Genomic DNA, 25,524 nt, shown 5'->3' on the forward strand with positions numbered 1-25,524 from the left:
ACTTCATATATATTTCTTCACTAGAACCAATAAATCTTGACTATAGCAAATGTGGGCTATCTGCTTTTCTAAGTTATTCTCTTACGTAATTATATTTACTTTTTTGGAGCCACATGATGTGTTTGACTAATGAATACATTGATTAAAGTAAGCATTAAATGCAGTTCAGGGGCTAGTGAGGTAGTCTGAACTGTGTTAATTCCAACAAAAAAATCCTGGCATCAAGCTAATTTACTGGGCTGAGAGTAGCAGGAGCAAGCCTGCAATAGCTGCTGATTCAGTTTGTGTTCCTTTATCACTGATTTGACTTCAGCCATGGTAATCTTCAATATTCTTTTATACTCCTTCCCCTGCCTACCCTATTTCAACTCTTTCTTCTTGTTTTTCACTTCTTGATACAAACTTAATGCATTTCAATAAGGAGGAGTGCAGGTCTGCAGAAGATATCCCAGGAGCAGGACCCAAGCTTTTTTGAGGTCTGCCTTGAGTTCACAAGGGACTTGGACAGATTTTCTGTCAGGCACGGCAGGATAGCACTGAAATACATCTAAGCCAAGAGAGGCAACTTAAACCATGGTCACCTGTGATTTCTTTGTTTTGGAAGCAAGTTAAAATGCTTTCTGTTTAGAAGGAATGAACCTATCCCTAAATGTTCTGAACTACTTTTGTTAGTATAAGCAGAAATGTTGCTGCAAGTCAATGTGTGATGGAAATGAATGATTTATAGTTTGTTATTGGACTCCTATTTTTATGCTTCTGTACTATTTCCTTTTCACTGTATTCCTATGAAGTTTATTTTTAAAGACCTACCCAGTTTTGGAGATGAAGAATGCTACTGAAAAGTAGTCTTCAAAAAATAGACTCCTGAGCACTGGTAACATGAGCTTCAACCTCAGCTGTTTGTTAAAAGAGTGTGAAACTTGGGAAAAATCAGGTCAGACCCAAAAAAGCCCTTTTGAATGGAATTATTTCTTCAAACTCAGTCACAAGTAGGTTGTAACTCTCAATTTTTCTTCCTCTTTTCTGCAGACAGTTAAATGCCATCTTGTATTTAGCAAGTGCTGTAGCATCTAGTGGGGGAACTTGGGGTTCAAGCTCTTCACTGCCATGGAGGCACGCACTCCTCTCCTTGCTCGGGTGCTCTGTGACTGGCATCCACCTGGCAAGTTTACGAGAAATGTTGTCATGTAGACAACCTGCATGCTGCTGTTGTGTGATTCAGGTGTATTTTCTCTGGTATGAAATGTTTATCTTTTAGTCATTTGTGGGCACAAAGTTATGTGATGGGGTTGGAGAAAACTGGAGATCCTTTGGCAGCCCTTGCTGAACAGTCATCTAGAGCAATTAATCTGGCTGATGGCCCACTCTGTTCCCCAAACTCCTGACTTACAGAACAAAGATTGGGCCTGATAAATTGTTCTGATGGGTTATGTACAATCTTGAGGCTATAGGTAGGATGCTTCTTTTTCCAGTGTGACTTTTTTTTTTTTTCTCTTTCTATTGTTGTTCTTAATCCCTGAAGTTGATTAATGGTGAGATGTCAGCATGTCAGCATCTTGTGTCTAAGGTCTAGACTTGAAGTGAAACTGAAAATTTTAGCCTCTGGACCAAAACTTCTATTTGAATACATAGACATAATGGAGAGGTACAAAAAACATACAAGACCTAGAGTAGTACCACTTGCTTACTTTGCTGCTTCTTTGGAGTAGTAGAATAATAGCTTCCTTTGTCCCAGCAATAGTCCCAGCAATGGTGGAGCTAAACCATCCTGCCTCATATGAATGGAAGTATCTGAAGAGCAGCTTGGTCTTGATGGCAGCACTTGGGCCACAGGTCTGGTTATTGGACTCCTTATGTGGATGCATAGCCTATCTCCTTTATGTGACTTAAACAGTCCTGCAGTTAGGCCACCATTTCAGTTTTTAAATATAATGACCATTTTTTCGGCTTCACTACTTCTCCACTTCTTAGGCTGTTGTGGTTTGGGTGTTTTTAGGGTAGTGGCATTTAAAACTCATATCCTAATGAAGGATGTCAGGCTCAAGAAATGCATAGAGTTCATCTAAATATCATCACGGGACCATACAAATGGAGGCTGCTCTGCCATGTGAACAATTCCTTTGACATGTCAACAATTTTCTGCTGCTCTAATTTCATTAGTCAATGTTTTTGTTGTTGATTTACAGTCAAGATATGCTAGCATCAGGTTTAAATAGGATGAGAGTAGATGCAGATCATAAACAACTGGCACATTTTGTACTAAGTGCTACTTGAAAGATAGGAGAGAGGAATCACTGGGGAGAAGGTTGCAGTGAGTTAGTGGGAATGTTTGGGCACCTGAAGGTAGAACAAATCCAAAATTGTTCATAAAATATTTTGTTAGCTGTGATGCTCAGGTGCAATGTTTTATGGGGATTTTTATGCTTCTTAGATTTTATTTGCCTTTTTGTTATTTTGCTGCTTTATTTTTTGGTAGGTTTTTTTTGTTGTTGTTTTTGGGGATTTTTGTGGGAGGGTGGAGGGGTTTCTGTTCATTTGGGGCTTTTTGTTGTTGGTTTTATTTGTACAGTTTTTTGTTTTTCTTTTTTGTTTGGGTTTTTCATTTGGTTCATTTTTTCTGATTTTTTAGTTTTGATTTTTGTTTGTTTTGGGGTTTTGTTTTTAATTTTTGTTTGTTTGGTTTTGGTTTTTTACTTGGTTCACTAGACTTAGTTCTCATCATCTGGCACTATTAATAATGTATAAAGCTAAATATGTGCTCAAACAATATGACTTGAGCACAAATGTGAGATGCAAAATTTAATTTTTTTTAATATTTCACATAATATATATTTTTAGATAGCACAAATTAAAGTGCTCAATTAAACATTTTTGTCTCTCTTCAACAACCTGATATTACTTTAACATGGTTGGGTTGTGGAATGAATTTAAACGTAAATAGAAGAAGTTATCTACTGCAAAGTAAGCAGGGTAATTAATGGAAGTAGTATGAGATTTGTGCCTAGATTCTGACATAACTTATCTGTAATGTAAACTCCACTGAATTCCAAAATTCAGTTATAATGAAGATAAAAAATGGCAGGGTATTTGATGAAAACTGTTGGGATTTAAAGGAAAAAACAATGAGGTTTTTTTCTTATTGTAGTGGAAATTTTGGGGGGGGGGGAAGTTGAGTTTGTTGAGATTTTTATTTTTCCAATATGCACAAAAAGAAGCAGGAGTTTAATTGCAGCACCTGGTGTATAACCAAAAAATCCTTCCGGAGTGTTATTTTCTCCAAGCCTTACTAGGAAAGGTTATAATTGATCATTCTTTGATTTCCTGTAAGTATTAGAATGAACTGTCACAAAGTAGACAAGGAAATATGAAGGATATATTTGGCTGTTACTCATCTGATGCTAAAATACCTGACAGTGTTTACTGTAAATAGTAGAAGACTTAATTTAAATAGTATCAGGTTAAGGCTTCTTTTTGGAAACCAAAGCATAATGCAGTTATTTAAAAAAAATACTACATCTCATTGTTTTTAATTCCAAAAATATGTGTGAACGTTGTTCTCGGTCATTGTGATGAAAAGCAAAGAGACTGCCATGCTTAGAATATATAATGGATGTTTCTGTTTAATAATAATTAATTTTCCAGCCAATACCAGTTGCAGGCATTCAGATAGGTCTTCTATTGATATAATGGCAATTTTCTCCCTTTTAAAAATCTTTTTTTTGTAGAGGGAAATTGTCAAAAAGTATGTTAATAGTCAAAAAATTACATAGTCAAAAAGTATGTGGTAGCATTTCAGAAACAGGGAGTCAGGGCAATCCTTTATGGTGACGGGGGTAAAATGTTCAGATTGTCTGGCATCAACTTTTACACTGAAAATTGCTGGGGAGTTTATAGTTTTCCTTGTGATGGTTAGTATGAAAAGATGTCTCTGAACTCAAGACTCTTCGTATTTTCTACTTTAACTTTTAAATGTATTTATATTAAAATTTTAGTTTTGCTTCCTCTCTACAAAGTTTTCAATACTGGTGCATCCAATGACACCAAATCACATTTGAGTTTCCCAGCTGCGTGTGAAATTTCTGGCTGACTTAATTTTTTACACTAGGAGAATTGGAATCAGAAGAAACGAGCATTGGGAGACTTGGGAAAATCTACAAGGCAATGAGTGTCCCAAGCACTTTCAGCAAACTACAGAAGCAAATTTAACTACAGCTTTAAGGTCAATGAAAATTGAAAGATAGAGAAAATAACTAAGGTCCTTGCTTCCTAATCAGCCATTCTTCTTTTCAGTGATGTTACACAAACCAGGTTACAGGTCATTAGGATATGACTTATGCTTATATATTTGTTCCCCATCGTATTCCCCACCATGTTTTCAGTTCTTTCATTTTGTTATAATATAAATAAAATTTTTAAGAATTGTGCACACCAGTGCTTAAGAATCATATATATGCATACTTATATTTAAATAGATAATACACACACACATATATATATATAGATATAGATATACACATACACATGTTTGCATGTGTAAGGCTTTTAGGCAGCACATAGGTGGATGGGTTTACTTGACAAAATTTGGCATCCATTTATTTTAAAAAGGCTTTTGTAGTTCACGTTTCTTTAATAACCTTGTCTTCGCTTTTCTCCTACTTCATGCACTTTTATACTTGTCTAGAGGTAGAACATAGATTGGACTGCTCTTCCCGCCTCTTTTCCCCTCCCATTACATGATTCAGATTGCAAAATGAGCAGAGTGAATGGTGGACTGGCTTTTATAACTATCTCCCCTTTGTTTTTGCTTTCCAAATAATTTGCACTGCTCTCTGCACTGCTAGAGTTATGGACTAGAATTCATTGTGTTTTGTGGCAGGTGGATCTTTTACTTGGTCATATTCCAGGGCTCTGTAAGGCAACTCAAAATCTCTAGTATTATTCCAGTAAAATTCTGATTGACTGGATCCGCAACATAGTAGTAAAACAAGGTAGATTTCTCCTCCAAGTTCTGCTTTTGCTCGCAGCAGGTCAATATGGTAACTCAGTGGGATTTGGGACAAGCAGCATTATTTACACCGATGACAACAGGCTGCTTCCCAGATAAATGTCAGTGTGAGTTTGGCAGGCTTTACAATGTCCTCCCAGAACAGACTGTTTTCTTAGGAAGGACCTTAGGATAAAAACCACGATGGTAGGCTTTAATAGTAAAATATTACTAAATTGCCATACAAACAATTTTGTTGTTGCAGCTAAACAGCAAGTGATGTCTGATTTTGGTTGCTCTAAGCCTTCCAAATTTTGCATGAATTTTTGCTTGGATTAATTGAGTTCTCCCAGTTTGGCAAGCCCATGCTCTCATATAATCTGTTCCTGACTCTCCTGTATATCCATTTAGCTGTGTCTCATGGAAGTTTTAGTAGTGCTGTCATGGAAGATCTTAATTGTATCCTTAGAAACTTAACAGAAAAGCCTAAAGATGTTTATTTACTGTTCATTTTTGATTTTATTCTACTAACATCTCATTGTTACGTGCCTGATTATTCTAATAAACAAGTAAAATTGTTTTCAATTTTAAAACTGCTTTGATTGTGGTGCCCTTTTCAGGAAGTTTTTTTTGACTGGTTGTTTTTGTGTTTGGGCATTATTTTTCGCTTGGGGAGATGAAGTATTCAAAATGGTGATTAGACATCTGAAGGGCTTAATTACTAAACTTCCCTGGGTAGGCATGTACAGAACTGACTTGCTGCTTCTTAAGTGTTTGCCATGCATCTTAGGTGGTTACCTACCCTGTTTCAATTCAGTGGCCAGCATGCCTACTAGATACAGATTCCCACAAATCCCACATGGGAGTCTGAGCAGACTTGAGTCCTGCCTTTTCAATACTGGAGAATTAGATTAGTAGCCAGACTGCTAGGTAGTCCTTGGCATGTTAAGTTCTATTGCAGCTGCTGTTGTTATGTTGAATAAATTATAGGGGGCCATGGAGAAGGAGGGGAATTGATTCTGGAGCCAGCTTGTCTGTGCCATGGGAGGGCAAGATTGAAGTGTGGAGAAAGCAACATCTCTAACAAGGAAGGATGATCACTTGTCCTAGAATATCCAGTGGCCTGGTGGGGAAATGCTTGAGATGTGAAAAGCCCGTATTGATATCCCTGTGACAGTCAGGGCAGATTTGAGAAGTGGCCTCCTATCACCACACCCAGTGTTCCCTTCCTGGTTGCCGGGTTACAGTAGAGGAGGACAGAGTCTTTTCCTGAGTGTCTTTTTACAGTGTGACTTAGCCTCGGGAAAGAGCTCAGAGCTGGAAGAGCTGGATACAGTTGGGTGGCTCCTTCTGCAAAGACATGTAATGTAGGCTGTGATCCTACCCGGGGCATTTCTCTGCAGCTTTGACAGCTGCTTGCTGGATGTCGAAGTGTTATCTCTCTCTCCCACTAGAGCTGGGACCAGATGGTGGTGTTGTGACTTGTAAATTCTGCTGTGCACTTATCCCTGGGAAAAGAGAAGCTACTGCTTTAAGTATTGTACTACCTCAGTCCCACAGACAGATACCATTTAAGTGATATCCTGTGGCAAAGATCCATTGTGAACTAGAAAATGTATTGACCTGGAGCAGTGAGCTCTCCACTTAAGTAAACAAACAGTGAAAAAGCAGCCCTGGCATCTTGCACAGTGATGCTGTGAAGCTCTGTCATAGGGTAGAGCCTGATGCAGGTCTTCAGAAGTGTCTGTATATCCAACCCCACAGCTCCTGAGCTATTTTCCAAGGAGTCCTGAGGAAGATTAGAAGAATATATCAGAATTATATTGCCAATACATGGTTCTAGTTTTAATGTGCACCTGTTTTTCAGGAGTTGATGATGGCTGTGCTTCCGAGTGATCAGAGGGCCTAAGAAGGGGATTTTCCATGCTGAGTACTACTGGTACTCTGTTGGGTCAGGCAGTAAGAGCTGCTTATTTTAGAGTCACATCTCAAAAGGATGTGTCCATCATAAAAACTGTGAAGAAATTCAAAATAACAGAGACTGATTTAAAGCTGCTATGTAGAGCACTAACAGGCTACAGAAAGATGCTCTTGAGTTGCGTGAAGCAGCTGACTGTACAGTGCTGTACCAACACAAGAGTTTCTCACAGCTTGCAGTGTTCTCACTGCTTTTGTTTTTAAATACAGTCCTAAGGATTAAGTTTCCTGATGTCCTGGTAATCACTTTATCATTGCTGCACTCTCCCCAGGACTTGGCTTGTGACTTTTAAATTATGTTTTTGTTTGTTTTACAGATTCTTGGTTGGCCTTATGATAGGAAATATGCAGTGTGGTTGTTACCAGCTCTCTTTGTTCTCTAACAAGATGACTAAGTTTGCCAGTTCAGTACTGCATATTGCTGTGCTGATGATCCCCTTTCCTTGAACCTAAGCTCAGCTGCTGCACGCTACTTCACTTCATGCTAAATTTGCAATCTTGACTTCATTGAAGTGCAAAATTGCCTTGCTTGTCAAAAACTGGTAATACATACAAAACAATCCAGTACTTTATTTTTTTTGGCTCAAGTTGAGGCTTACATAGACTTAGAAATAGTTTCAGAATTTCCACTTTATGTGAGCAGCTGTTTATGGTATACAAACCATGTTAAATATTGAAGAATTTAGATCAACTCATATTTGTGCATCATTTTAGTGCTGTAGTAAACAGCAGTATCCATCGAAGTTGAGCTTAAATGGAAAAGCAAATGATGTGTGAGTTGATTTTTGGCAATAGATTCTTTGTAGGAGATTTTTTGTTTGTTCTATATTCTGTCATAGAAGCTGACCATCAAACTTACTCCACAAATCTGCCACAGTATTTAACAATAAACTCTATAGATTTATCCTGAACTATGCTAACAGCATCTTTCATTGTATTATTCATGGTTAATAGCATGCAAATTCATTGGTCAAGGGAAGGATATGGCATTAATTACCACATTTTGCACACACCTGTAAGGAGGCTGCTTTAGATGTCCTATCTTCAAGCCAAATGAAATGGACTTTTTGTTCTAGTACTAGCAAAAGGGCATCTTGCATCAGGACATTACACATAGAAAGAATTTGTACTCAATAATTCTTTCTCTAATCTAGTTATTTTAAAGATAAAATGCATGAGAAATAGCATATGATACTTAAAATGAAAGTAAAATCTCTATTCCTTTTAAAGCAGTAAATACTTCAAAAGCTTTTTGCATGTTACATGCTATGTGACAAAATTTGTCTGATTGAATTTAACCCCCTGTCCTATCCTACAGCCTCCTTCCTCCTCAGTGAATTATGCTTATGCATAAGGTGGGAGTTTTCTAAACCTGTTTTACTGAGCACGTTTGTTATTTTGCTTTCTTTTTATAGCTGTATTTACTAAGGAAATATTCATTTGGATAGAAAGGAGGAGTAATTATCAATCTCTTCTGAAAAAGACTGTAGTCCGCATTTCCCCATATTTGGTCAATTCCCTGGCTTCACTACACTCACCTATCAACCTCTGGCACGATCAAGGTTATGGTGATAAATGTTTGAACTCCCATCAAGACTGAAATTTAGTTTTCACTGTTTCTGATCTTAGCTGTTAAAAACAAAATAGACATTGGTGTATCCCAGCAAACCACAGAGTTTGGCCAACTGTCTTACAATTATGACAATGTATGTACTCTCAGAGCTCTTGAAAACTTTGTTTATGTGCAGACGGGAATTATGCACCCAAATCACCCAAAATTTTGAAACTCATCCATAGTGTTTCTGTCAGCAGAGGTTCAGAGGCTGAATTCTTCTGACAGGATCTATAGCAGGAAGTTTTCTTCTTGAAGAAGAATGTATCAGAGTAAAGTACTTAAAGTACTTACAAACTTCTGATTTGGTGGTGGTAACAATCAGAGTTTCTGGTGTGTGTGGAATTGGTTGGACCAATTGGTTGGACCTATCAGATGGGTAAGCTATTCCAAAGAAAAGATGAGGCATCATTTACCTAAGCAGAATTTGTTGTTTATATGGACAGGCAATTCTTATCAGATCTATTAAGCCTGGTGCTGCACAGTGTAATAGACTGGATGTTATGATAGTTTCCAGGTTCCCGTTTTGCATTCCTGAGCTACACAATTTTAAGTGTTTCCCAAAAGTCTTACTGAAATGCCTCCAGAAAATCAGAACCTTTCTCAATCTAGAGTGAGAATGTGAAAAAATGTGCACTCGGTATTTCCTGTGGAGCCCCGTCTGGACTAGCATGGCAGTTCTGTTGGCTCAGAACAATTGAGTGGTTTCCCGATTTGCCCTCATAAAATAATCCTTACTTGGATAATCCCTTCCTTTCTTGGCTTGCATTTTCATTTGGCTTCCATTTGATTTTCATGTTATATTTCTTGTTTTTGTGCCAGTGATGGGTTGACCCTGGCTGAACACCAGGTGCCCACCAAAGCTGCTCTATCGCTCCTCTCCTAAACTGCACAGGGTAGAGAAAATGTAACAAAAGGGTCAAGATAAGGACTGGGAGAGATCATTCACCAATTACCATCACGGGCATTACCATCACCAAAACAGACTCAACTTGGGGAAAATTAGTTTAATTTATTACTAGTCAAAGCAGAGTGGGGTAACAAGAAAATAAAATAATTCTTCCTGTGCTTAGTTTGACTTCTGAATTAATCTCCTGCCCTACAGTGGTTCAGGTGGATGGGAAATGGTAGTTACATGTTAGAAATGCCATTTCTGATTTCCATGCTCTGAGTGATTGGAAGGTGGCTTCCAGAGAATTAACAAAAAATGTGCCCATATTTTTGGTGCTTGTTATGCTGTGTTATTTTTTTGGTCTTACAATGTTATGTATTTGGGCTTTTTGTGTGCATTTATGTGTATGTTATGAGAAAATTGTGTTTCCCTTTAAACTTCAGGTTTCTAAAGTATTGGAAATTTTCTGTGTCAGTAACAAGAGAGCAAATGCCCAGTAAGCTTTTACACAGATAGACATTTTGACCATTTGAAATAGTATAGATAATTTTATTATAAAACAGAGACTGTAATGGAAAATAAGTAGTGAATCCAATAGCAGCAGGTCTGATTTGGTCATTTAGATGATAGTTGAAGGGGGTGGGGGAAAGATGAGGTATTATGCAAATATATTGATGGAAACAAGTTCCTACACAAGAAATGGAGATGACTGGAATGTGGGGAGCCTTACTGTTACCTCTCTGTCTTACCTGTGTCTGTAGTTGATGGTGCATGAAGAGGAAGTATACCGAGATGGTTTTTGAAAACAGGTCACAGTACAAGTGAGCAAGAACATAAAATGGTGCCTCTGTAAATTGATTGCACCTAATTTATTGCTTTGCTCTTTGGACTATTCTTTATTGTTGCATGTGGAGTGACAGAAGATGTGGTAATTCTATTCTCCAGCAGAAGCACTTCTAAGTTACTTGTCTAATGGAGGCAGAGAACAGGAAGGAACTGGAAGGACATGTCTTGGTTCCAGTGCAGATCTACTTTGCAGCCCCTTTCCCAGCCCATGGATTTTTGCTTCCCAGGCGCTGCTTGAGAGCTTTATAATGGGTGACACGTACTTGAGCAAAGCCAGGTTGTCCAAGGATCTGCATGTGGAAGATAAAACTCACCTCCTCTCATTGACTAGTGCCAGCTTCTCCATGGCACAAAGATGTTGTTTTGGGCAGTGAACACTGATGACTTCCATCTGCTTAGCTTTGCAAGCCTTCAAGTGACATGTAGCACTCCATCAGGTATCACCAAGTCTCTAGTAAACATACCCCTGTCCTGATTGTACTTTATCTCAATTTAGCAGTCTTGAAAATGGCTTTACTGTTCCTGGGTCATTGACAGCCCTCATATGAAAGTATCCAATTTGCACACCTGTGTGTACTTCTGCACTTCCCAAAGAGTGACTCAGGCTTCTCTATCAAACAGTAAAATTAGTGTTTCTTTCCGAAATACTGGTTTCTTCTGGTGTTTCTTCCAGTCCTCTGCTTCTTTAGATTGCAGATGCAGAATAATTAATAAAAGGGATTGACATGCTTCTGTGCAGGAAGAAAAGCTGAAATTTAAGGGGGATCCTTTGATATCTCAACTGCGAGCTGGCAAATACATCAGCCATGAACAGGCATAGAGCTGTGACAGTTTCAGATAAATTCATGCCAACAGTATTCCCAGTGATAGATTTGTACTGCAATTAACAGGATTAGGAACCAGCATTCTGGTCATGAAGGGAATACTATCAAGTGATTTTATATTTTTTTTTATTTTTTTTTTAGTTTTCTTTTCAGCTTCAATTTCTCGGTTTCCTTGAGCAGAACAGTGAAGCACAACTGGTGTAGCAGACACAGTGTCACTGTTGTCACTACTCAAGGTACTACTAGTACCTTGAATAACACCTAACCTGCTCTCTGTTACTGCTCTGTCACTTTTCTGGAGAGAACTGCTGTTGGTGAAAGAGGAAAGACATCACTGCTTGCTTTCTCTCCCTTCAATTTGTGCTGTGAGCTTTGGCAGGATTCTCTGGGAAGGTTGGAGGGAAGGGGAGCAGAAGGCAGAGTTGGTATGGTGCAGTGCAATGCTTGGGAATGGTATCATCAGAGAGGTGTAAAACCTAGGATTTTTTATGTATAACAAGTGGTTGTTTAATCCTGTCTATTCTTATACCTGTGTACCCTATCTGTCCTCAAGTCTTTGTCTTCTGGAAAGCAGTTAGTTTCTTAATTATAAGATATTAATATGTTGTATCTATTATATGTTTTACATCGTATTTAGGTGCAGGGCTGAAGGTCATAATTCTTTAGATGCTTTTCCAGAAGGATGTTCAGGAGATGTTAGTCTTCCTCTTTAGTGTGGAGAAGAAAAGCAGAGGCCAAGTCCCACTCCCAAAAGTCAGTAGAATATTGAACTCTGATGGATTTCTATTCCTGTACTTCTTTATCTGTATTTCAGTTTCTCATGCAGCCTAATAAGTACTATCTGATTGAAGAATATCTTTCAGGAAGACATCCAGACTTGCCTGAAGACACCAAGTGATGGAGAATTCACCACTTCTCTTAATGAAAGGAGAGGAGTAGTTGATGAAAGACTAATTTATTCCCTGGTTCAGTTGTGCCTGTCAAATTTATTGCCTATGGTTGATGTGAAAAAGCACTGGCTTTATTTCTGAAAGAATAGTAATGCAGTAACTTGATTTGCTGAATATTTGCATTTTAACAGCCTCTTCTGTAGAAGACTAGAATTCCTAGTATTTGGTAGTTATTTTTCTGGAGATATAAAGCATAAATAAACCTTCATGGCTGGTAAGTTGCATCTAGAATGCTTTTATATCACCAGAGAAATAGACATTAGAGAACCTTGTTTTGCATTTGAGCCTGGGAAAAGCTGTGAGTCCCAAGAGTCCTTAGCTTCATGGTATTCAGTTTGTATAGGTACTGCATCACATAGAGTGTGATGCATCTAGATGTCTTCACTGGTATTCCAGCCATAGGTGAAAGGAACTCCTGTTTGTCACTTATATGCTCTTAAATCTATTTTCATGAGTTTTTGGTATCTTTGTTCTTCAGGATCAAGCTACTGGTTATATTCGTGAGTATTACTCGGATAGTGCTTGATTACAATTTCCATTGCTTTTGTTTGAGTGTTTATTTTAAGAATGACGAGTATTTTTTTTGTAACTTTGCAGAGTACAGATGCCAATTCAAATGTGAGGAAAAGAACAAATGCCACAGTACAGTCTGAAGCTGATGGTGGGAGCCGAATTGACACAAGGCACAGCTCCGTCCAGCCTCCCTCTGTAGCTCAGGGGTCTTCTGACATTACACCCCACTCCCTTTCTGCATCAAGTCCCAACCCTTTCACACGAATCAACGCATCGGAGACATTATCTTCTGCAAGAGCTACCCCTCCAGCTCCTCCTTCTACCCCAATTTTAACTGGATTTGTATCCCAGCATGCCACAGCTGGATCCCCTTCCATTCAGCACTTGCTTGGATCTAGACTGGAGCAGATTCAGACCACCACACCTAATACATTAGGAGCATCTGCAAAGCCATCTGCTGTCATACCTCCTCCTCCCCCCGCCTCCCACTCTGGCACGAGTAAGATAGACAAATATGCACGCATTTTATTTCCCGTTACCTTTGGAGCATTTAACATGGTCTACTGGGTGGTGTATCTATCCAAGGATACCATGGAAAAATCAGAAAGTCTAATGTAGTTTTGCTGCTATGTAGTAGTTCCTAAATTATACTCACATTTGATGCAGAGTTTCTTCTTTTGAAACTATTTAAAAAGGTCAGTAATTCTTATTTATAAAAGCTGTGTGCTACTTTCCCGTTCTAAAGGCTGGAGTTATTGGGGATAATTAGCTAACTCTTAACAGAGTAATGGGTAACAGTAATGGGTCTTCCTCCCTTCAGCCAGCAATGAACCAACACTTGCTTGAGACAAGCTACTCTGGCTGCACAGAGCTTGCATTTGGAAGGAACATGCACCCGAAAAAAATCAGAGGCAGAGGTGCAGAGCTGTGCAGAGGAACACATCTGACTGCTAGGAATATGCATGCTGGTTATTACAAACGCCTGAGGCACCCAGCACTGCTGTCTGGACACAGCATTGCATTCTCTGAGTGTGAGGTCTATGTCCTGAATATTTTGACAGTGATTGCTAGAAAAGGACTTTCCTTGCTAGATTAAAATTGAAGGAATGGGGGGAAGAAAATCAATAGTGGCATAAATGAAGAGAGTCCAGCCTGGGAGAGTGCAACTCCAGGAAAGTTATGCAAAGGAGTTGTAGAGCTCCATATATTTTTACTAAGCATTATTTTGCATTGTAACCTGGGAAATTCTCACACCAAACTAATAATGAGTGAACCTTGTAAAATCTGAAATCTGATGTAATTCTCAAAATTGGATTTTCTCGTTTGGTAAGGTGATCTTAAGTGGGCGATTCTTCTTTGACCTTGCTGACCAGCTTGAGTGGATTTATTCCTAAATTACATAAATTGTAGTAGATGAGAGCCAGGCCACAATGTTCAACTTTTTGTTTGAATTCTTTGCTTTTTTCTTGGATGCTTTGGGGTTTGGATTTTGGTTTGTTTTTTGTTTTTTTTCCCCATAGTTTTCAGTTACACTCCTGATTTCCTTTAAACACATATTCCATTGTCTCTCCCCGCCCCCACCCTTTGTAATGTTTGTATCAAGTCAAATTTTCAACACAGTTTTAAAAGTGGCTTCAAAATTAAGCAAACAAAAGTCCCATTTCCTGTGCAGAGAGGAGTATGGCATGTCACTGAGTGAATGAAAGGCATCCTTTTTGAGAAGGACTGCTGTGATAGAAATAAGAAAGTAAACTTTCTAGGTGGATCCCAGGCTAAAAGAGTTAATTTACGATCTTTTTTTTTTTAATTTTAAGCTGTGGCATAGATAGGTGCTTTTCTTACCAAATTGCAGTATGCAAGCAGGAAACATTATTAAAGAATTGAATAGTTAAACCTGATAGAAATCATGATCATAAACATTATTTTCAGTAGAACAGGTAGAAAACATACTGCTTATAAGTGCTAGAAACGTTTGTACAGATCTGTTTTGCTTGGCAAATGGTTATTGTTTCTGTGCAGGTGCCAAGTGAAAATCAAAGGCCAAACTCTCAGCTATGATCTGGCTGTGCCTTTAAAGGGTCTGGGCTGATCCTAAGCTTCAGCTGGTTGACTAGCAGATTGGTAGCCTATTGTCAAAGTCTGATGCTGCAGGGCATAGCAGCATAGCATCATGGGGTGAGTGTTGAGTGGTTCTGTGCCCAGATAACGAGACCACAAGCTGCTGGCACCAATGGCATGTGTAAGACTGCCCTAGACTCTGCTGGGACGAGAGTCAGGGTAAAAAGACCCCGCAATGGTGAAACTATGCCGGTGCCTCTGTCTCTCCAAGCCTTTTAGCCAGCTCATGGCTGAGATCTTAACCTTTAACTTATGGGACCTGGGAGATAGCTGGCAAGAGACACTGCAGTGTGTAGTATGGATCCCAGACAGTCCTTTCATGTGTCATTAATGAACTGTAGATGATAGAATGCAGTGGAAATGTCTTACGTAACTTTATTATAATGGAGTGATACAAACACTTGCCTTAGTCTTTCTTTTACTTAAGGGATGCTCTCCAAAGGCCAGGTATGGTTCTTTCCTTTTTTGACTTTTATATCTAGAAGGTGCCTGAGATTACAGCACTTTCTAGAAAAACATTGTGTGGCATATCACAGAACTGGAAATGGAGCACTGGTGCAAGATCTCTAACTCCAGTAGTTCATATCTCTGGATGGATTGCTAGTTGCTGTAGCTGCTTCCTCTCTAATTAGGTCACATTTGTTACAAATAGTTAGAATAGAAGATAGTAGGCAAAAGATTAATTATTTGGTAAAGCCAGAATAAACAAAGTTAAATATCTGGCAATTACTGATTATAGCTGTGCAAATGATAAAATACTTCTAGCATGACAAGCAGTGAACTGATGTGTGGAGAACCTAGTATTTGCACCAGAAGTTACTGAAATTAGTCCTTGCTTTCCTCTGTGATGAAAACAAAGGATATTGGTTTTCAAGAATGTTTTCTCACAGAAAGAGCTTTAAACAATTAATGAGAAACAGTTGCCTGTTCCTTCCACCCATCCCTGTATAATGATTTTAATTATTTTAATGATTTTTTTCTAGTGCATTGTTCATTGGGATCAACACTAGCTCAGGCTAAGATTGATCTAAATGTGCTGCTTGAATTCACTTGTAGGTTCTGTTTAATTTTAAAGACTTATAAGGAGGAAAAAAGATTGCAAAAAAAATTTCCAAATATTTATTTCTATGCTTCCATTTTGGGAGAAATTTTTAATGATACCACAGAAAAAAATATCTAATTTAAATCTGCCAGTTATTTCTGGAGTACCTTCCAACACTTCCATGCCTAAATTCAAAATGAAGTACATTTAAAAAAACCAATTATGAGTCTAGGACTAATTTATTGAACTGTACTAGATTTTTATGTTGCAGCATATGAAGAAATTGCCATAGTTACCTTTCCAAAGTATGTGTGGACAATGTAAATAGGAATTTATTGTTAACAGTTGTTTTTCATTATTTTTAATCTCCCTGGATGATCAGAAATAGGAAAACAACAAAGAGCCTGCAAAATACTCAGTGACACCATAACTTGGAAGTGAAAAAGGAGGAATATGCTTAATATAGCAGCCCAAATGTTCAAAACTGCTTACTAAAATCATAAGGAAGAGCATTTCAGGTGTCATTTCAGTGACCAAATAGCTTATTAGAGATGAACTTCAGGAAGATGAACTCTACAAGAGCTATATTTTTAGTTTTTTGTTCTTTTTTTCTATTGGCTTTGTTGAACAATTTATTTTTTTTTGACAGTATCATAGTGGTTTATAACTAACCAAACACTTCAGATAAGTTCATGTCTATCAACAGGAAAGGTAATTGGATAGAAAGACAAAAATCTTTACAAGGAAACAGAGATAGTTCTCCACTGACATTTCCTCTGAGACATTGTTAGCAGCAGCAGAACTCCTCCAGATTGCAGTGATGCAGCCCTGACCACTAATGTATTCATTTGAGAAAAACAGTTAAAAACTTGGTTCAGGAAGATTGCCTTCACAGGAACTGAAGTGTGGTTTGTAGTCAATTGTGAGCCCACTATTAGCAGGTTTCACTGCAATTGTGAGAACAATGAAGATGAGAAAGGTGGCAAACTTAGACCCCAGTCCTTCAAGGAGACCTGAACTCTTAATGCTCACCAGCAGTACTAAAATCTGGTTTTCCTCCTATTAAAATGGACTTGTCTTCATCAAATGGATGTTGGTAGTGCATTTCTTCTCCCATGTGTCTCAGAAGTAGAAAAAAGTAGACTTTTTAAAATGTTATCTACTCTACATTACCCTTTGATCAGGCAAGAAAACTGCATGATAATTGAATGAAATAGGTAAATAGTTTAACTAGGAATGTGATTAGAGCTCTTCTGTTAACAGGAGCTAAGAGTTATTGATTACAGGGTGTTCAAGTGTAGCCTTTGGCATCTCATCATCTTCATCATTCAGAATGGACCTTACAAAAAATGGTGCCAAGTAAATGTATTTAATAGGATTTAACCAGTATTTCTACAAAAAACCTGAATGAACTCAGCTTTTTGATATGCCCAGAATTCCATGTTCTTCCACTGTATTGTGTATGTCCTGTATGTCCTTTGGCCTCAGTGTACCTTAATGCTGTAGCTCATTGTCTGTATGCCAGGTGAGAACCTCAGGGTATGCAGTGTCTATTTATCCAATTTATCCAAAGCCTAGCTTCCCATATTCCTTGTTCTGTTGGAAGTGTAGGGAAGGCCAGAATGGAAGAAATGACACACAGGCTTTGTAGGAGACACTCACTGGCCATCTGGGACATGTTCCCATGAGTTCTGCCCGTGTCTTAGGAGAAGCTTTTTCAGTGTACTATAACACACTATACATACAAATCCCAAAAGCTGCCAAGAGGTTTGGATAGCAGAGTAGATCATGGACTTTGCACACTTCTTACAACTTTTGCTTGACTTAGAAGATTAAGGAGGAAAGAAATTTTGGTGTACCTTGTCTTCTGGGGACTTGCCAAGAGGGTTTGACCTCACTAAAATAGAAGGGGTTTGTGTGGCTAGCACTGTTATGAATTGCAATACAGACACAGCTGACAAAAATCACGCTTGGTTTTATTTAATCCTAGTACTGAATAATAGATTAGAAAATAGCAGCTGTGGTGTTGAGAATCCTAGGTTTAGTATAACATCTGCTGATGATATCAATCAAGCCAAGGATGATCTAAGTTGTAGAAGTCCTACAGAACTGCAGGGCTATACAGCAGGAAGTTTGCAGCAGGTCAGTGCTAAGTGGGGAGAAAAGGAGGTGCTTCCCTTCATACTTTGACAGGAGTAAAGCAATAAAGCATAAGCAGTACAGTTCCTCCATTTGTATTTGGTAGAACAAAACTGCTGAAACAAAATCTCATACTCAGTGAAAATCTGAGGAACAAATAGCATTACTGAGGCCAGTATTAACCACCAGACACCATCCCCAAAAAGGAGGCAAAAAAAAATCCAGGAAAAAAATTGAAAGTAAGTTAAATGACAGTAGCATCTTTTAAACTTATTTATTTATTTATTTTCAAGACCTTGTATTTCTTTCACTGTGGGCTTCCAAGGTGAGTTTACATTTTTAAAAGAACCTCTGCTGGTATCCGCTGACACCAATATGTGTTTTTCATTTACTTCAGTGCACTTTAAATGGGAAGTTTAGTGGAAGGAAAAATGTGCCATTTTGAAAGAGTCTGATATGTTTTAATTTGTACAATCTTCATTTGCAGGACTCTCCTCAGAGTCAAGATGTAGCTATTTTGGAGAATGTGAGTGTGGTGAGAGTTTCAGTGTGTTCTGAGTAAATCAGACTTTGAAAGTAAATTTTTGCCACATCCCAGGCAAGTGAGAGTAGTGCAAAGTACAGAGCACCCTGTAAAGATCTCTCTTTGCTAATGTTATATTCTGTGTTAACTGGAGGGAATGAAAAATGCAATAAAGTAAGTTCTTGTAAAATTGATAGAATTTGCAAAACATACTCTGTTTTATTTTTAGAAATGTGGCAGGTATTTATTTCAGAATTGAATAGCATTGTCTTCTAGTCCATAACTTACTGCATATAAAAGTATTTCTTAGAATTTCTTATGCTTTTTGTGTTATTCCACTGGAAAGGATTTCAAAGAAAACTAGTTAATATCCTTAGTTAATGTGTGAATTGCAGTTCACTGTATTTTTTGGTAATAATTTTATTTTCATTTTCTTGTGCAAGAGGAATTGAGAGCATGATGGCTTATTCTAAATAAAAATAACAGCAGGAAAACAAAAGCCTTGGACATTCCCTGTTTTAGAAAACCTTCCAAACTCCCATCATTTTTTGAATGAATTTTTTTTAAAAAAGCATAATTTTAGCATTTAAAAATGCTAATGCTGTTGGAGCTTGGATACATATATACATATATCCCTTGAAATAATAAAATTTCCCTGAATTTTAAGGAGGCAAACTCAAGATGCACTTGCTAACAGCTCTGTATTGAAAGAGTACCTTTTTGGATGGAAAACACCTTGTGAGGTAGGTTGTTTTGTTTTTTTTTATTGCTATCTTCATATAACTGTTATCAAGAAAAAGATCTGGAGGAAGAGTGTGGTATTACTGAATTAATCTTCAAATAGCATGAAGATCTGGGTTATTTCCTGCTGGTCATCTTGCTGTTGTGTCAACATTTGCTTAGTGTTTTTGTGAATGCTGTATCCAGGTTGCTGTTAACTGACATAGCAATCTATGGATGATCTGATGACATAAAGAAACACTAAAGGAAATCGTTTGTATGTTTTCATCCTTGCAAAAAACTTAACTGGAGTTTGGTAGAAGAATCAGATGAAAGTATGAAGCACTCAGCTGTACTCCTGAGCTCAGTACATTGAAAAATTTAGTTGAGTACTGCTTTGTCTTGCAGTGGTGGTGGCTCATCTCCATGGTAAGTAAAACTGCTATGAGGATAGAGCACTCAGAAGTAAAGGATGTCTACAAGTATTTCTTCAAAGCTATTTTGAAATGAGGTAGCTAACCTTATTACTAACAGTAATGTCAGAGAATGCTTTATATTTGCAAGCTTGAAAAATCACTGTTCTGTTAGGATGTACCAGGTTGTCAAATGAAATTTTCATAAATAGATGATTCTGTATGTACATGTATTTAATTTTTTGTTAATTTGTGACTGCATTCTCTATCACCAAGTGAGTGGTGGAGATGTGAGGTGTTTCAGATAACCAGAGTTCTTGAGCAGTTAATTTAAAATATTTGTTTCATGCCTTTGCAAATCAATGCCACCAGTACTTTTGTGGTGAAAAATTAATTCACCTGTGAAAAATCCTGGCCTTGAATACTCAACCCATGTTTGAAGGGCTGATGAAGCACACTGGGCAGGGCAGGACTCGGGGTATGTTTATTCTAAGAAGCTTCTGAATTGTAGATGACTTATGTCCTGCCATTTTTTGAAACAGTCTTCACCAGACAGACTACAAGCAGAATCCATGGGCAACCTTTTTTTAAGACTCCACCATAAAACAGTATTACTGCTGAATGTAGTGCTCTCACCTGCTTGTTTATGGCCTTGCTTTGTGTGTGGGGAAGGGTTTCAGTGCTTGTGGGGGAGCAGGCTGAAACAACTTGTCTAGCCTAAATCCCCAATTTCATCTTGTTTCCTTTTGGCTGGTTAGTAGTACTGGGATCTGTCTGACCTGGCTCCCATCTTAGTGCTGGTACAAAGGAGGGTGTGAGGAGCCTGGATTGATGCTTTGAGCTGGGTTAATGCTGGTGTGAAACTGAGGTCTGTGGTCTGAGGAGTCTTGTCTTACCTCCACATTAATGACATCCTCTGTCATTAAAACAGAGGATCTCTCAGGTTTTCTCATATCTCTGGTGTCCCCTGTGCTTATTTTTCCCCAACAAAGGTGATTTTGTGAATTATATCAATGACAAATCATGGACTAAAAAAATCCAAACCAAAACCAAAAAAAGAGGCCAGGATTTTTGAAAGAATCAAAATCAATGAAGTTATTTGAAGAGAGAGAAAAGGAAGAGAAGGGAAAACATGAGTATGGATGAAAAATTTAGTTTCTTGCTACCAAGCAGTTATTTTAAGATATGTCCTATTAGAGGTACTAGAACTGCATCTGGCAGGAAACAGCCTAGAAATAATTATTTCTTCTTTATAAGTATAATGAGAAAGTAATAAAGAAAAGTGTCTAATGTCCTATTATAAACATTTGTGTTCCATTGAAGTTTTTGAAAATGGTATTTTCATTGTCAGCCAGGAAGAATAAGGAGACAGAATGGGAAGTGAAAAAAAATTAGTTTTATTAAGTATTACTGTTTCCCTTTGTTTTAGAACATTTCTCAACCAAAAACATAAACAGTAACATTTTAAAAAAAAAATATTTCTGGGGCTCTATATATTCAATTTTCAGTAATGAAGCACTTTGGAATGCTTAGCATTCAACTTGCTTTATGTTTAAGAGACTAAATAGAGAGAATGCTGTTTCTGATTTAATTGAGTTGTCAGAGGGGATGTGGGTGAAAAAAACAGCTTTCATTACAGTAACAACCAGGTTTTTTTTAAAAAAGTATCATGCTTTCCTACTAAATCTGAAGACTTCATTCTTGCACCTGAATTCATGGGAGCTGTTGAGTGTTGAGCAGTTCTTATAATCCAGTCAGTGCTACAGCTTGTGGGCTGCACCTGCATTTAAAGTTGCCATGTCTGAAAAGGCTCATGCACAACTTGGCACTTGCCCAGCATGGATCCCACAAGAGGCAAAGGTGTGTGTGTAGCCCACTGTGGGTGTGTGAGAGCTGTTATCTTGCTCATGTGGGAGAAGATGGGAGTCTGTGGTCAGAAACAGAGGGTAAAGAGAGTGTGACTGCCTCTTTCAGAGGCTGAGCAGAGCTTATATTGGATTAAGCCACTTATGAAAATTCCCCCTAAACTCTTTTCCAAATAGACAGCTTTAGAGCAAGCTGAATGCAATGTGGAATTCTACTCCAACTGCAAATTCTGCACGAGGATCAGCACAGTCTCCCATGAGGTTTCTGATGCTGTGGCTAGAAGACTGAAAAGATGTGAGGTAGCTCCTGCTGCCAGCTGGAATGCCTTCATGTTGCTGTGCATCCAAGCTGTCCTGTAGTGCAACAGGGTCCTTGGAATAACGGGGATGGGATGGAAAATACTTTTTTGGAATACAAAATAGGGCAGAATGGAAACTTCCTTCAGATCAACGCTGCTCATATGAACTGTAACAGCACAGAACATTCCAGAGGAGCACCAAGGTGTCTTGCAGTCTTGTCTTCTCCTTGCTTATCTGCTAAATGTTTTGAAATGGAGAGTGGTGAGAATAACAGATGCAGGTCTGGTAATGAAACAGAACATGCTTAGTGCTGCTGCCTGGTAAGTACCCACAGTCTTCTTCCAGCAGCTTGTGAGCCTTCCCAGAGATAGAACTGCATCGCTGACTTTTCTGTAGGTATAATTATTATGCCCCTACCATCTCTTCTGTAACTTAAACATTGGAACAAGGGGGTTTTCCTTCGACACTCTATTTTGTTGCATAATTATGATGAAGAAAATAAAGCTGAATTCTTCTCATTTTTTTAAACTTTTTTTTTTAAGAGGTTTCCTCATCTGCACACATGGAAATCATAAGCTCCACTGCAAACTTGAGGAAGGTAGGAAACGCTTCTATGCAAACTTCTGTCTATGATTATCTCACAAAGATAGCTTTTGTTTTCAAATAAAATCTCTAATTTGGAGAATATTTAGTTAAAACCTCTGAAATTTAAATACAAAAATAATTTATCTGTACTGAAAATGTGAATTTTATTTGTAGATATTTCACTTAGGAAGGTAAGGTGAAATGTATGTGGGTTTTCTGTTAAGCTAAACCAGATGCTTAGCCGTGGGACATTCAGTAGCCATTTCATAAATACATGGATTGTATTTTTTCTCCTTTGGAGAATGTGGAGACAGTATATAAACAGAAGGTGGGAAAATTCTGTGGAGAGGTTTTAAAATGCTACTTCTCACTTCCTTTCTAGCTATCATATGTGTAAATATAGTGAAATCAGATAAGACAAGTGAGTGAAAAAAAGACATTCTTTGATCTTCACATTTTCAGTTGGTCTTACTAAGTATGCAATCAACTAGCTTCCCTTCCTCCAGTTATACTTCCAAGTTTTCTTTCTGCTATGCCATAGGTGAACTGTGGAAGATCTAGGAATTTTTAGGTTCAATTCATCAGTCCAGTTAGGAGGGCACTCAGTGCTGGCCTTGATGAGTTAGGAGCATGTTTGTTTCAGTGATGGAGCAATCTGTTCAGCAGGAGAAGGTATCCCAGTTCTGGATAAGAACAGCTGAGGCATTTTGCTGAGGTAAGATGTAAGAGCTGAAGTTGGCTTAAGGACTGCTCATTAGCTGTTTTAAACTTACCAAATGAAAAATCCAAACCCTCTCTTTGGCATATTCTGCTGCTTTTGCACTGTTATGATTTGTTCAAGTTCTGTCCCTGACTTTGCTCCCTTGCCTTGTGGCTGAGGAGCACCAGTTTCTTGGGATGGTATGGGATTCCCATGCCTTCCCTTTAGCCATGGGTTCTCTATGCATCACATCTCCATGAGCAGGGGGACAGCAGAATCTGGGCAGGGAGAGGGTGGTCTGCATCCATGCCAGTGGCAGATAAACCCTGGCAGTCAAGGCACACTATGAGTAGGGTCAGAGTCCTAAAGTATGGTGTGTAAGGATTTTTGGGTGGGCTTCAAGATCCAGTGCTAATGCAGTGGCAGAAACCAACTTTGGCTGCTTGAAAGGTCAGTTGTAGAACAGACAAAAGGTTTTCAGGTTTCTAAATTTTCTGGACGACTGCTAGCCCTGCCAGCCCACTTGTGCTCAGAGCTGCATCACTAGCAAGCATACAGAGCAGAGACAGTATGTTAAAAGTCTATCTGCAGGCACAGTATTTACTTGCTGGTAGTAAGTAAATAAGGCACCTAGAAGTTGCCTTGGGTACCTCTTTCTCCTCACCTTTACCTACCACCCTTGCACTCTGCCAGTCCTGCTAGTTCTGACATTCCAAATTGCTGGGGCACTTCAGTGAGCTGTTAAAATCAGTCCATCTGACAAATGATGAGGAACATCCTTTCTCTCACTCTTTCTACTCACAAATTCAGTTAAGAGGCAGAGTGGGATATGTCAACTTCTGTTTAAATTTGAAGTTTGAGATCTATATCAACTAAGAAACCAAATAAAAGAATTTATATGTGATATGCAGTAACTGCTATATCTTGTGTCATTTTAAAGCTGAAAATTAAAAGAAGTAAAAAAACCCAAAAAGGTGGTATTTCCTGATCTTTTGTTTTACTGTAAACTTTTCTTTTCCTGAGAAACCCTGTCCATTGCAGCCAAAACATCTGGGTTTAGGCTTAGACATTGCAAGCAAGACTTCCAATTAAAAATAGGAAGCTTTTGGGAGTACTTTTATCTTTTTTTTTTCTGTAAAAGTATTGGCATGCAAAAAATATACACTTAAAGCAAGCATAGTGAAAATGCTTTTTAAACACCCGTATAGGAAAGTCCAATCTTCTCTGTCAAGAACTTAGTACTTCTGCAATATGTCACTGTCCTAGATGCATGTTGCAAGAGTTCCTGTGCCATGCCAAATTCTGATATTTATCCCTTTGTATTGGCTCATACATGGGGAAAAATGGAAAGGTAATCAAAGCAAGGGAAGCCTTTGGTTGAATTCTTTTACACTATTTTTGGTGCACATTTTAGTTGCATGGAACAATGTGGCTGGGAAGATTTGAATAATCCAAGGTTAACTAAATTATTTGAATGATATGTTCAATGCTGGTCACCTGACAATACTAACAAACTTAAAAAGGTGGTTTGATAGCTGTCAACTTGTTTTGCTATTGTGCAGCTTAACTGTTACCTTCCTGTACTATGAACATCTATGTATTTGGAAAATAAATCCATCTTGCAAGAAAGATTGTAAAAAAAAAATTGTTCCTATTATACTCCAGTGTATATTGCTGATGTCAAATAAAATACAATTGTGAGAGTTCTTAAACACTTGTCTTTCTAATTGTGGCCTGAAGCAGAAAGGGGAAGGAATACAGTAAACATCTTTAATATGGATTGTCTTGAAATTACTGCTGTAACATTAATGCTAGATAAATGATTCCATCAACCTGATGTTTTAGATATCCACAGATCAAGGGATGGGTTTCATGGGCAATATGATGAATGTTAATCTGCTTTATTATTTATTAAGATGGCAGACCAGTCTACTGATGTGTCGTTGTCATTATGTCAATAAGCTAAAAGCTAAATTAATTACCTTGCCTTTCTCACGGAAGTAAACTAATAATACACAGATTAGCAATGCTCACTTTATTATCTATTTCAGTGATTTTTTTTATTCCTGTGAGGTAATCTAAGAGCACTTCTTTCTTACCTTACCTGCCAACAGACCATCTGTCATCTTCTCTATTTCTTCACAGTACCTAAAGTGATTTTTCGATTATTCTGCACTTGGGCCTGGCAAAGCTTCTGTGCATTAGAAGCCATAGACTTGTAAAAACTGTTTCAGCAAAAATGAACTATAGCTTGCAGAAAATATGAGTATAGAGGCATGTATGGAGAAATCATTTCAGTATGAGTAGTGGCCCATGCAAAGCAGGGAGTGGGGAACCCTTATTGCTTTTTCTAAGTGTGGCCAGGGCCATCAAATCCCTTTGCAGGCTGAGCTGAAAGCTGTCAGAATGGCTTACAGTGCTGCAAAGTGCTGTAATTGCTGCTTGCTTCGGGGACAGATGTTGATGCCAAGAAATCTGCTATGTTTGACAACCACAGCTAGATCATAGATCTGGGAGACTA

The 25,524-nt window shown here is 38.2% G+C and overlaps 1 protein-coding gene across 1 annotated transcript in view; it reads left to right on the plus strand.

The window, feature by feature from the left end:
• The window catches only part of GABRA4 (gamma-aminobutyric acid type A receptor subunit alpha4), a 46,986-nt gene extending 22,271 nt beyond the window's left edge, over nt 1–24,715 (plus strand). Inside the window, exon 9 of the mRNA XM_015625349.2 lies at nt 12,683–24,715. Within this exon, the coding sequence (XP_015480835.1) occupies nt 12,683–13,216 (534 nt within the window). The 3' untranslated portion in view covers nt 13,217–24,715. The remainder of the gene's footprint in view (nt 1–12,682) is intronic.
• Nucleotides 24,716–25,524: the final 809 nt, after the last annotated feature.

The sequence above is a fragment of the Parus major genome, chromosome 4 (assembly GCF_001522545.3).
Source record: "Parus major isolate Abel chromosome 4, Parus_major1.1, whole genome shotgun sequence".
Taxonomy (NCBI): Eukaryota; Metazoa; Chordata; class Aves; order Passeriformes; family Paridae; genus Parus; species Parus major.